At 41.3% G+C, this 12644-nt stretch overlaps 1 protein-coding gene across 1 annotated transcript in view; it reads right to left on the bottom strand.

Moving 5' to 3' along the window:
• Positions 1–1005: 1005 nt before the first annotated feature.
• Positions 1006–12644, bottom strand: part of LOC124995607 (NACHT, LRR and PYD domains-containing protein 12-like) — a 1019357-nt gene continuing 1007718 nt past the window's right edge. The window contains exons 21-24 of the mRNA XM_047568111.1: positions 5409–5582; positions 4779–4952; positions 4375–4548; positions 1006–3636 (exon numbers count right to left, since the gene is read on the bottom strand). Of these exons, the coding sequence (XP_047424067.1) occupies positions 3627–3636; positions 4375–4548; positions 4779–4952; positions 5409–5582 (532 nt within the window). The 3' untranslated portion in view covers positions 1006–3626. The remainder of the gene's footprint in view (positions 3637–4374; positions 4549–4778; positions 4953–5408; positions 5583–12644) is intronic.

Raw genomic sequence — 12644 nt, 5'->3', positions numbered from 1 at the left:
CCTGAAGAGTGGAGGGATGCTCGGTGGATGCAGACACTGGCCACGCTGCGCGCTGCGCGCTCCCGACGCTGCATCATTGTGATGTGTCATGCGCAGAACAGCCGATGTTTAGTAGTGCATCAGAAGAGTCGATTCCCGTCGAGGGAGACCCGGCTACGCACATTTTTTCCTTTTGCTCATTCAGAAGTGTGTTTATATTGGAACGCCAGGTGGCCAATCACATGTGCGGACTTGGGATCGTACCATTATGTAAAAGCAGAGAGGGGGGCAGCCTGAATGAGAAGAGACAGCGGTGAGGAAGAGGAGCGTAGGTTGTTAGGAGTGAGACCTGAAAACGGTTCCATCACAAACCTGAACAAGGACGTTTCAACTGTATGTTCACTATGTTTGGTTCTGTTTTTACTTATAAAAACATTGAATGAAAAAAGGCTTATCAACACACAAACCGCGTGTATTTGCTAAATGGGCTAAAATATATAAAATATTAGGCTAAAAAAACGATACCAAAGAAAAAGCCGTTCGGACCGAAAGAATCGAGTTTTGTTTGGGAGCCGTGGCAAAAGAATTGACTCTCAGAAAAGAGCCGAACTTCCCATCACTACTGCATCGATGCTGCGTTCAGGTGCTGTGGGGAAGTTCACTACAGAACTAAAACACTGTCAGTTTAGACTTTCACACTGAAAACAGAAACTGGCACTGATCAAATTAAATACTGACAATAAGACCTTTGTATGTATAAAGTTGTACTTGCATTCAAACAAGAAGTGGTACAAAAAAAAATAAAACAAAATGACAGTCCTGCATCTCTTGAATCATTTGAACGTTTTCTTTCCAGTGTTCAGTTGGCAGCTTCTCATGTCAATATCTTAACTTTAATACCACCCTTATATAGTAATACCACCGTTAGACTTTAGACACTTAATAGCACATTGAGCCTTTGAAGGTGAGAAACAGGTAGGATATGCAAGGGTGTGTGGAGAGTTCATAGGACATCATGAAAGATAGTTACTCAATCACTTTTCTTTATTCTGGTCAATATAATCTGCAGATCAGGAAGAGGCAGAGAACTCACAGGGCTGTTTTGAAGCTTCCAACTTCATAATAATATCATGTATATATATCATGATATTCCAGAGAACCCAAAATGAACAACAACACAAGTATATAAAGTGCATTACATAATTTTGGCTGTCTTCATGGAGTTAACAAAACAAGCAGCTACTATAGAGCAGTGAAATTATTTTTAAAAAGGGAAAACATAAAAGTCATGATTAAATCTTAATAACCCCAACCTCTACAAGAGCAAAGAAGCTCATTCATAGTTATATACAGGTAGAGCTTGAAATTTACGTCTAGGCTCCAAACTGTTTATCCTGTATATTAATGTCACATGTAAATATCAAAGTGGTGAAAATTTGTCAGTTTGACAGAGACTGAGTTCATGCTATTTGAGAAAGGCTCAGTAAACACACGGGTGTGAATAGAAATCGATGGGGTTGAAATTGAAAAGTTGCATGAAAACAAATTTCTAGGGGTTACAGTCCAAAGCTTCAAGAAACTCTGCAGTCATTCACAAAGCAAAACAATTACTTGACCACAGTTATCTCTGCACACTTAACAGTTCACTGGTTTTCAAATATTTACATTATTGTGCCGAAGTTTGGATATATGTACAACATAAGATTCACTTATCATCCTGCAGAAAAGAGCAATAAGAACTATTCACAAACTCAGCTTTTTATACACTCAAAACTACTGACATTCCCATATCAGATCTTACCAAACAGCAATCATCATGTATACGGCACAAAACAGGAAACTACCAGAAAACAGCCAAGTTTAACGTAGGAATCTGGAGGGAGGTTATCAGTTAAGAGGGGAACATAACTTCAAAATCTTAAACAGACGAACAACCGTGAAAAGTTTCTGCATACCTTTTACCAGTGTCAAACTATGGAACAATCTCTCTGAGTAAAGTCCATATATCAATCAGTTTAAGAAAAGGTACAAAAATATGTTTTTAAGTGGCTACAATAGATAATAATTGTTAATGATTACTGTTGATTATGATTTAATTGATATTGATAATTGATGTGGCATATTGGTGAGAGGCAGAAGCCTATGTAAATGTATGTATATGTATAGATGTATAGATATAGATGTATATGTGGTTGTTTTGCACTGGGTGAAGAGTTATTTAAGCCTCCTCATGCTTGGACATTGCTTGTGGCGTCCCCCAGTGGTTAGTACTGGGTCCAAAACTGTTTATTCCTAATATATTGAAATAGTTTTTATTTGCAGATGAAACAAACAAAATTTTTGTTCAGGAGACAATTTATAGGAGCTTCTGGGCGTAAGAAAAGTGTAAATTAAAATAGTGGTTTGATAGAAACAAATTATCATTAAGTCTAAACAAACAAGCAAACTCACGCTATGTGGGAACTGTAAAAGGAAATTATGGAACTGACTGACGGGGGAAATAAAGCAATATCCAAGAATGAGTAAATTTAAGCCTCACAACAGGCTTAGGGAGGAGGGGAATACGTCTAAATATACATGTTTATGAGCATGTGAAAAGGGAAGAAAAAACAGGAAATAAACATACATGGAGAAGGGGTAGGATTAAATAACAGTAAGGCCTCTTTCTACTCCTTTTCAAACATGTTAGGTAAATATTGTTCAAATGTAGTTTTCTTTCTTTTGGTTGTTGTATTACAACTTTAAAATAAAGTTTTCATTCATTCATTCATTCATTCATTCATTCATTGAATGTCCTCTCTTATGTTGTGCTCTTATTGGAATCTATTGTCCTGTTCTATGTCTTATCATGTTTTTGTCTAACCTGTCTAGGGACTGAGGATGCTAATTAGAAATGATGCTATACTCCTGCATATTTATGTCCACTGCTGTCTGAACAGCACTTAATGTGCACTGTCCCTATCTAATAAGTAAATAAATTAATGCTTTCATGATTACATTCTCTCAGTTGATTGTGACTTTAATAGGCAGGCTTGGGAAGCTTCTGATTGGCTAACTAGGTGTATTGGAGGAGTACTGGTGGATGTATTTAAAGCCAACCTTCAAACTCAGGTCATCATGGACCAGGAGGTCACTCAGAGACGCTTCAGTCTCCTAGAGATTAATCATCTTTAGTATGAGAAAACAAATGAATCTCACACAACAGCAGAGAACTGTGTGAAGACTTCAGAGGAAACAGGAACAAACATATCTACACCCACAGTAAAACTGATCTGACAGTAACATGAACAGAAAGGCTGCTCAGCTGACTGTGGAGACTGACTGTGGTTTAATTACCTGCACCAGGAAAAAGCACTGATCATTAGAAGAAATGTCCTCTGAAACAAAAAATGAACTGTCTGTCAACAATGACCATTGTTCTATCAGGAGCAATAACCTGGAGAACAGCATCCTAACTGAAGCACTGAGGAAGTAGAATCATGTCGTAGGTGATTTACTGCAGGAGAGGAAACAAGTGGCATCATAAGGAAGGACTCCAAACATTTATCTGCAGTCAGAGTCTCAGATTCTCAAGCTTCTGCTGCTTCAACCTCTGAATCATCAGGACACAGCTCATCCTCTCACACCACACACCCTCCTGTTTGTCATCACTTCCACCTGTAGAGAGGAGGAGAAAGAAGAGAGGAGGTGAAGGAGTGTTTCCCTTCATCATCACATCCAGTAGAAAGAGCAGCAGGGACTTGAGTCCTGTTCAGAGCAGCAGTGGAGCAGCTGTGGAGCTCAGCCAGCTTCCTTTCAGCTTCATGTTAACGTGTTGGAGTGAACACACACAGACCTGCAGAGACTTTTAGCATCAAGTCTGTTTCCTCTGCACATTTCACTAAGAAACTGCTGAGAGTCCTGAACGCTTCATTACTGCACCAACACTTTAGTGATGGATTTACTGCTGCTCCATGGAAACAAAGATCAGCTGACTAAGAAACTCATGGTTACTAAATGTAATGCTGCTTCTGTGATGTGCAGGCTTCAGTCAGACTGATCTCAGAGCTGTGATCAGTTGTTGATCAGATGTGATGAATGACCACCACTGTCTCTATACATCTTGGAAGGCTGTCAGCTGGAATCCAGCTTTATTTCCTGGACACATCAACACAACAACAACAGTCGTCTTCACATCAACTCAAACACATCACAATAAGCTTCTGGCTCATCTGATTGGCTGACTGTTGTCTCTCTCTCTGTCTTTCTGTCCAATCCTGAAGCCTGTCTCCATTCTCCTCTCACAGCTTCACTGAGAAGCTGCAGGTTTACAGGAAACACTGGATCTTTGATACTAACTGTGTTTAGGACGATACTGATGAAAGCAACATGGACTGACTGGAACCCTCTACTCACCTCAGAGTCTCCAGTTTATAGTCTGGACTCTTCACAAGATCAAGAAGCTGCTTCACTCCTGAATCCTTCAGGTTATTGAATCTCAGGTCCAGATGATTCAGATGGGAGGGGTTGGACTTCAGAGCTGAGACCAGATAATCACAGCTGATCTCTGACAAACTGCAGCTCTTCAATCTGAACAAAGAATAAAAGATGGAGATAAATTCTAATCAGAAATGTTTAGTTATTGTGGATCATCACAATGTCTTCTACAGATATCACTGAACACATGATCTCATCTGTGTGTGTTGACCAGAAATAGTTATTAATAGAAATTAATCAAGTTTGGATTTGTCTTAAATTTGAGGAACAATAAGGTTGTGGATCAACATGAATTAGATTCAGTTCACAGACAGTGAACTGACCTCAGAGTCTCCAGTCTACAGTCTGGACTCTCCAGAAAACCACACAGCTGCTTCACTCCTGAATCCTTCAGCTTGTTGTCATTCAGGTCTAGATGTTTCAGATGGGAGGGGTTGGACTTCAGAGCTGGTCCCAGAGAATCACAGCTGATCTTTGAAAAACTGCATCTCTTCAATCTAAAGAATGAAAGATATGAGGTTAAATCAGTAATAATTAAATCAGATGTGTTCAGGTTTTAAATGTTCAGCTCAACATCACTGTGTCCAACAACAGTAACAGACAGTGAACTGACCTCAGAGTCTCCAGTCTACAGTCTGGACTCTCCAGAAAACCACACAGCTGCTTCACTCCTGATTCCTTCAGGTTGTTGTCACTCAGGTCCAGATGTTTCAGATGGGAGGGGTTGGACTTCAGAGCTGAGACCAAAGAATAACTGCTGCTCGCTGTCATGGTGCAGTAATTCAACCTGAATAAATAAAATATAGAGATGTTTTCTACAGTTTCTGCTGCAAGCATGTGCCTTAAACTAAACATTTACAGATTTATGGAGGGAAGTTGTGAATGAAGATGAATTAGATTCAGTTGGTGATTAAACATATCAGATCTACAACAGTAACAGACAGTGAACTGACCTCAGAGTCTCCAGTCTACAGTCTGGACTCTCCAGAAAACCACACAGCTGCTTCACTCCTGAATCCTTCAGCTTGTTGTAACTCAGGTCCAGATGTTTCAGATGGGAGGGGTTGGACTTCAGAGCTGAGACCAGAGAATCACAGCTGATCTCTGACAAACTGCAGCTCTTCAATCTGAATAAAGAATAAAAGTGAGCTCCAATGAAATGTAGGATGTGTTTGATGGTGACTCAGAGCAGCAGCCTTCTGTCAGTCTGACTCAACAACATCAATAACAGTCTGTGACTGTGTATTTAGTTTTTATCATCAGTGGGGAAGGGTAGGGCCGGGTACCCAACTTCGGTTCTTTTGTGGAACCGACCAAAATGCTTCGGTAGTACCAAGTATCAAAACATGCCTCATCTTTCGGTGCCAAGTTTTGGTATCCGGAGGTTAATCAAGATCTGATAAAGCTGTCCGTGATCGGCTGTAACATTACATGGTTGCAGCATGCAGGGTGAACGTCCTCATTTACCTGCACATGTCCATTTTTTTACATCCAGTCCAGAGCGTCTATTTTAGAAATTAACAAAAAATACATGCACATATAGATTCTGGTCTCGGATAGTTCATGTTATCAGTCCCTCCTGCCTCTTTCTGTTGACTCTGTATGTATGGCTCCGCGATGCACACAAACAGAGGGAACAGACGTTGGAGCAGCATTGCCTCTCCTCACAACATTCTGAAGTGTAGCTGTACATGGGGGTGGACTGGACATCTGTGTTTTCTGGAGAATCACTAAACGACTGGCAGTCACCACGTAGTCCGCGTAGTCAGTTTTTTATTTTTATTTCTTTAAATAGGCCTACCTGACAGCATTGTTTAGGGGACAACATGGACAGTTGGAACACTTTTTGCATTTTTCCCCCAACTAATCAGAGACTCTATTTAAAAACCTTAATGAGTCAACTACAGAATGTATGAAAAAAAAAAGCCTCGTTCGGGTATTGCGCACACGCATTATCCGATGGAAAAATGCGATTCACTGTATACATGGCGGAGAAAACCGAATTCCAAATGCATTATCTGGTTGTCTCAATCGGATAATGAGAATCGGAGTAACCTGTTTACATGCACTTAAGTTCTCCTGTTATAGTCCGATTAAGGCAATAATTCGTTTTTTTTTTTTTGTTTTTTTTTTACATGCATGTAAACGCACTGAATTACTTCCTTTGATTTCAACTCTACTGTTTTCATCAACACTAATAAACTGCTTTTCCTATCTGTCTGTCCATGCACATCAACGCAGAATAGGTTTCCTCCTTTGTTCTGCTGAGCCTGGTCTTTACTGTCTTCACTTGTTGATTCTACCTTTAGTTTTGTCTTTTAAGTGAAACATGTTTAAATCAGGTTGAGTTTGACTTGGCCTCTGCAGAATATTCCACTTCTTTACTCCACAAACTCCTGGGTTTCTTTCACACTATGTCACGGCTCATTGTCCATATGGACTGTGAAGCACCATCCAATCATCTTTCTTCATTTGTCTGAATATCTCTCTACTTCAGAATTCATCCAGTGCGTTTGTCACATCATCAATAAACACAAGTGACTCTGAGCCATTGGAACTCATTCCTGCTCATGATCTCACTTTGTTCTACAGATGATATTGTATTCTTCAGCTCAGGAGTCGTTCCAGGTCTTCTTCAGACTTCAGATCCTGAGATCCTCTCTCAGTGTTGTCTTCTATGGATGTTCAAGAATATTTATGTTGCAGACAACTCTCCAATCACTTTTGAGCCTCTGAAGCTGCAGGACTATATTTAAAATGTAATTTCTTCAGACTACTGAAAAACTTCAAGTTAAAACTGACAGTTCTCATGTTAAGCAAATGTTCTTTATATGACTGTAATTTTATTTATCCCCAACTGTGAGATAAATTAAATCTTGTTGTATTGTAATGTGTCGTACTAATACATATTTTCTACAGAGGTCAGTACCACAGACAGAGAGCAGAGTCTACAGTATCCAGCTGTCTGTCTATGAAGAGTGACAGGTCTAAACCCAAACCTCCATTCTTCAGTGAAGAACCTGGACCCTCAGACACAAAGTAAGAGACTGTTTATACTGTAAACTGACTTGATGGAAGATGATGATTTTAGGATGAAGCAGAAATGTTCTGCTGAAAGATTGATAGTCATGATGCAGATGTTTTAGTGCAGGTAGGTAAGATCCTAGTCTGGGTTTTAGAACCAGGAAGCACTGATGGTATTTCTGTAGTAAAACACCTGAGAACCTCCATTTCAGAACGTCCACTCATCAACATTTATCAACTAAAGAACATTTGACACATCAGTCAATGATTTGAAGTGAATAAATAAAGAAAACCTCTAACAGCTCCAGTCAGTGAACTGACCTCAGAGTCTCCAGTCTACAGTTTGGACTCCCCAGTCCAGCAGACAGATGCTTCACTCCTGAATCCTCCAGGTCATTATTTCTCATGTCCAGCTCTGTCAGATAGGAAGGGTTGGACTTCAGAGCTGAGGCCACAACTTCACAGTGAGTCTCTGAGAGTCCACATCCACTTAATCTGTGATTAGAAAACATATAACTCTGTTATAAAATCACATCATTTCCATTCTAGATCCAGACTGAATGAGTATGAAACAGAGTGAAGTGATCATCTGATGAACATCTGATTATTGTGTCAATGATCAGGACTCACTGAGCCTTTCTGCAGTTCCTCACAGCTGGGATCAGTCTCAGTCGTCCCTCCTCTGTTGTGTTGTACATCATCAGGTCCAACTCATCCAGAACCTCCTCTGACATCTGCAGCATGTAGGCCAGAGCTGAGCAGTGGATCTCAGAGAGTTCCTTCGACGGTCTGTTCTCTGACTTCAGGAACTCTTGGATCTCCTGATGAACTGAGAGGTCGTTCATCTCCATCAGACAGTGGAAGATGTTGATGCTTCTGTCAGGAGACATTTTACTACTCCTCATATTCTTCAGCTTGTTGATGGCTCTCTGGATGATTTCTGGACTGTTCTTTGTCCGGCCCAGCAGACCTCCTAAGAGTCTCTGGTTGGACTCCAGATAGAGGCCATGAAGGAAGCGAACAAACAGGTCCAGGTGACCATTTGTACTGAGCAGGGATTTCTTCATGGCTCCATACAGAAAGTCATCCAGAGACTTAGTGAAGTCGTGGTGATCTCTCCCGAGGAAGTCCTTCAGAACCTTTATCTTCTTGTTGGTGTAACAGTGGAACATGTAGACTGCAGCCAGAAACTCTTGAATGCTCAGATGAACAAAGCAGTAGACTGATTTCTGGAAGATCACACTCTCTCTTTTGAAGATCTCTGTAAAAACTCCTGAGTACACTGAGGCCTCTGTCACATCCAGACCACAGCGCTCCAGGTCTTCTTGGTAGAACATGATGTTTCCATCCTCCAGATGTTCAAATGCCAGCCTCCCCAGCTTCAGAAGAACTTCCCTGTCAGCCTCCATTAGCTCCTGTGGACTTGTCTCATGTCCCTCATGGTACTTGTTCTTCTTCCTCTTTGTCTGAACCGTCACAAAGTGTGAGTACATGTCAGTCAGGGTCTTGGGCAGCTCTCCTCTCTGCTCTGTAGTCAACATGTGCTCCAGAACTGTAGCAGTGATCCAGCAGAAGACTGGGACTCCACACAGGATGTGGAGGCTCCTGGAGGTCTTGATGTGGGAGATGATTCTGCTGGACAGCTCTTCATCACTGAACCTCCTCCTGAAGTACTCCTCCTTCTGGGCGTCAGTGAAGCCTCGTACTTCTGTTACCCTGTCAACACATGTAGGAGGGATCTGATTGGCAGCTGCAGGTCTGGAAGTGATCCAGACCAGAGCCGAGGAAAGCAGGTTCCCCTTGATGAGGTTTGTCAGCAGCACGTTGACTGATGCCTTCTGTGTGACATCAGACACAACCTCACTGTTGTTGAAGTCCAGTGAAAGTCTGCTTTCATCCAGGCCGTCAAAGATGAACAAAAGTTTCCAGACAGCCAGCTCCTCTGCTGTGACCTTCTGTAATGTTGGATGGAAAACATGGAGCAGCCTGAGAAGACTGTACTGCTCATCTTTGATCAAGTTCAGCTCCCGGAACGAAAGCACAATCACCACACTAACATCGATGTTTTCCAAACCCTCTGCCCAGTCCAGAGTGAACTTCTGCACTGAGAAGGTTTTTCCAACGCCAGCAACGCCGTAGGTCAGAACCACTCTGATGTGTCTCTGTTGGTCAGGTGAGGCTTTAAAGATATCGTGGCACCTGATTGGAGTGTCATGGAGGGCCTCCATCTTGGAAGCTGTCTCAAGCTGCTTCATCTCATGTTGGGTATTAACCTCTTCAATCTGTCCCTCTGTGATGTAGAGCTCAGTGTAGATCCTGTTGAGGAGGGTTCTTCCTCCTGTTACATCAGTTCCTTCAGTCACACGTTCACATCTCATCCTCAGACTGATCTTATGTTCATCTAAAACCTCCTGAAGACCAACATCAGCTGGAAAGTAGAACAAATGTGAGACAGAAAGAAAACAGTCATCCCTGTTGGAAGTCACAAAGAACAGAAAATTGAATTTAAAGAGTTTCTTCTACTCATAATAACTCATTTTTAGAGGAACATTTCCTCTGGTTGTTTCACAATAAAAGCCTCTTAGTGGTTGGTTACAGCAGGAACAGATTAATTTATATCAGCAGTAAGTGACAAAGATCAGTAACGCGTAAAATAAGGCTGGTGGTGAAGTGCAGGGAAACAAAATAGAATAAATAAAACTATGGGAATCTAAGAACATTTATCCATCCAAGATTCCATCAGCAGACAGATGTAGAGTCTTACTTGTTCTGGATTTTTTTCCACACTGGGGACAGGAGGAGTGTCCTGATGAAGCAGACTGGTCCCAGTATGAGGTGATGCACTGTCTGCAGAAACAGCTGGTAGAGACTGGATCCTTCAGGACGTCCTGACACAAAGCACAGCAGGACAGCTGCTCCTCCACAGAAACATGACTCCTCCTCTCTCTGTCAACACATTTCTTCATCATTAAAATTATTTACAGATTGTTGGTGAAAAATATCAACATTTGACATCACTGTCCAGAAGCTCAGACGCTCATGAAACATGAAAAGTCTGAATTGACTTCCTTTGATTTCAACTCTCCTGTTTTCATCAACACCAATGAACTGTTTTTCATATCTGTCTGTCTTATTAAACACTGAGTGATCTACCTGCTATTTGCTGTTAATATAAACTCAACACGTCCTGCAGAGACTTCACAGTAAAAGCCTTCCATCAAAGAGAGATGATTCTGTCCTTCACTGTTGAAGCTTGAGTTAGTTCAGTCTGAACTGAGCTTAGAAGAGTCTAAGAAGTGTTACTGACAGTAAACTGGACTGATAGGGAGGATTGATCAGATAAAGATCACATTCTAACTATACTGGCTGGTTGCTACACACTGACTATGGGAGGATGAGAAAACTGCAGTTCAATCCATCCACTAGTACCCAGCTGGAAATCTTTACACACTTCAACATTAGGACAAATATATCTGAATATTGATGAGTGGACATTCTGAAATGGAGGTTCTCAGGTGTTTTACTACAGAAATACTATCATTACTTCCTGGTTCTAAAACCCAGACTAGGATCTGACCTACCTGCACTAAAACATCTGCATCATGACTATGAATCTTTCAGCAGAACATTTCATCCTAAAATCATCATCTTCCATCAGGTCAGTTTACAGTAGAAACAGTCTCTTACTTTGTGTCTGAGGGTCCAGGTTCTTCACTGAAGCCTGGAGGTCTGTCTTTGGACCAGTCACTCTTCATAGACAGACAGCTGGATTCTGTAGACTCTGCTCTCTGACTGTGATTGTGGTACTGACCTCTGCAGAAACAAATATATATTTATTATCGTCAATCACTGATAAACTTTGAGGTAAAGCCATTTCATTGGCAGTAAACACAAAAACTACAGCTGCTGCACATAATGAGTTTCATGTTTTTAACAGTCCTCTGAAATTAGATTGCAGCATTTCTAGGAGACTGACAGCAGTGAGAGAAGATGAGAGGAATCCAAAAAGCGTTGAAAAAGGTCAGCTGGACTTGTAGGATTTCTTGAAGACGTTTCGCCACTCATCCGAGTAGCTTCTTCAGTTCTGATAAACAAGTGGAAAACTCAGAACTCATTATTTCTAATTGAGCCAGCTGTTTTCCTCAGCTCGATGTATGTATTTATGACAGAGGTTTGTTTATCTTGTTTCTCCTGCTCTTCTTTTATCTCTATATTCTCTGTTTCTAGCCAGCTGGCCTTCTGCAGATGTGTCCCTCCATATGAGCTTGGTTCTGGTCAAGGTTTCTTTCTGTTTAAAGGGAGTTTTTCCTGCAACCATCGCCCTAAGGCTGCTCTGGAGGTTTCAGGTCGGTTTTTGTAGAGCGTCTTGAGACCCTAACTCTAAGTCTAAGACTTAACCATTGAGGACAGAAAATATCCTGGAACTGACAGAAGTGAGTAAAATGAGTCATGAACAAGTGAGTAGTAGTTCTCTTACTTTGTGTTTGAGGGTCCAGGTTCTTCACTGAAGCCTGGAGGTCTGTCTTTGGACCAGTCACTCTTCATGGACAGACAGCTGGATGCTGTAGACTCTGCTCTCTGATTGTGGTACTGACCACTGCAGAAACAAATATATATTTATTATCGTCAATCACTGATAAACTTTGAGGTAAAGCCATTTCATTGGCAGTAAACACAAAAACTACAGCTGCTGCACATAATGAGTTTCATGTTTTTAACAGTCCTCTGAAATTAGATTGCAGCATTTCTAGGAGACTGACAGCAGTGAGAGAAGATGAGAGGAATCCAAAAAGCGTTGAAAAAGGTCAGCTGGACTTGTAGGATTTCTTGAAGACGTTTCGCCACTCATCCGAGTAGCTTCTTCAGTTCTGATAAACAAGTGGAAAACTCAGAACTCATTATTTCTAATTGAGCCAGCTGTTTTCCTCAGCTCGATGTATGTATTTATGACAGAGGTTTGTTTATCTTGTTTCTCCTGCTCTTCTTTTATCTCTATATTCTCTGTTTCTAGCCAGCTGGCCTTCTGCAGATGTGTCCCTCCATATGAGCTTGGTTCTGGTCAAGGTTTCTTTCTGTTTAAAGGGAGTTTTTCCTGCAACCATCGCCCTAAGGCTGCTCTGGAGGTTTCAGGTCGGTTTTTGTAGAGCGTCTTGAGACCCTAACTC

This window comes from Mugil cephalus, chromosome 18, assembly GCF_022458985.1.
Source record: "Mugil cephalus isolate CIBA_MC_2020 chromosome 18, CIBA_Mcephalus_1.1, whole genome shotgun sequence".
NCBI lineage: Eukaryota > Metazoa > Chordata > Actinopteri > Mugiliformes > Mugilidae > Mugil > Mugil cephalus.
The sequence above is the reverse complement of the archived record's forward strand: the minus strand, read 5'-3'. Positions and strand labels throughout refer to the sequence as shown.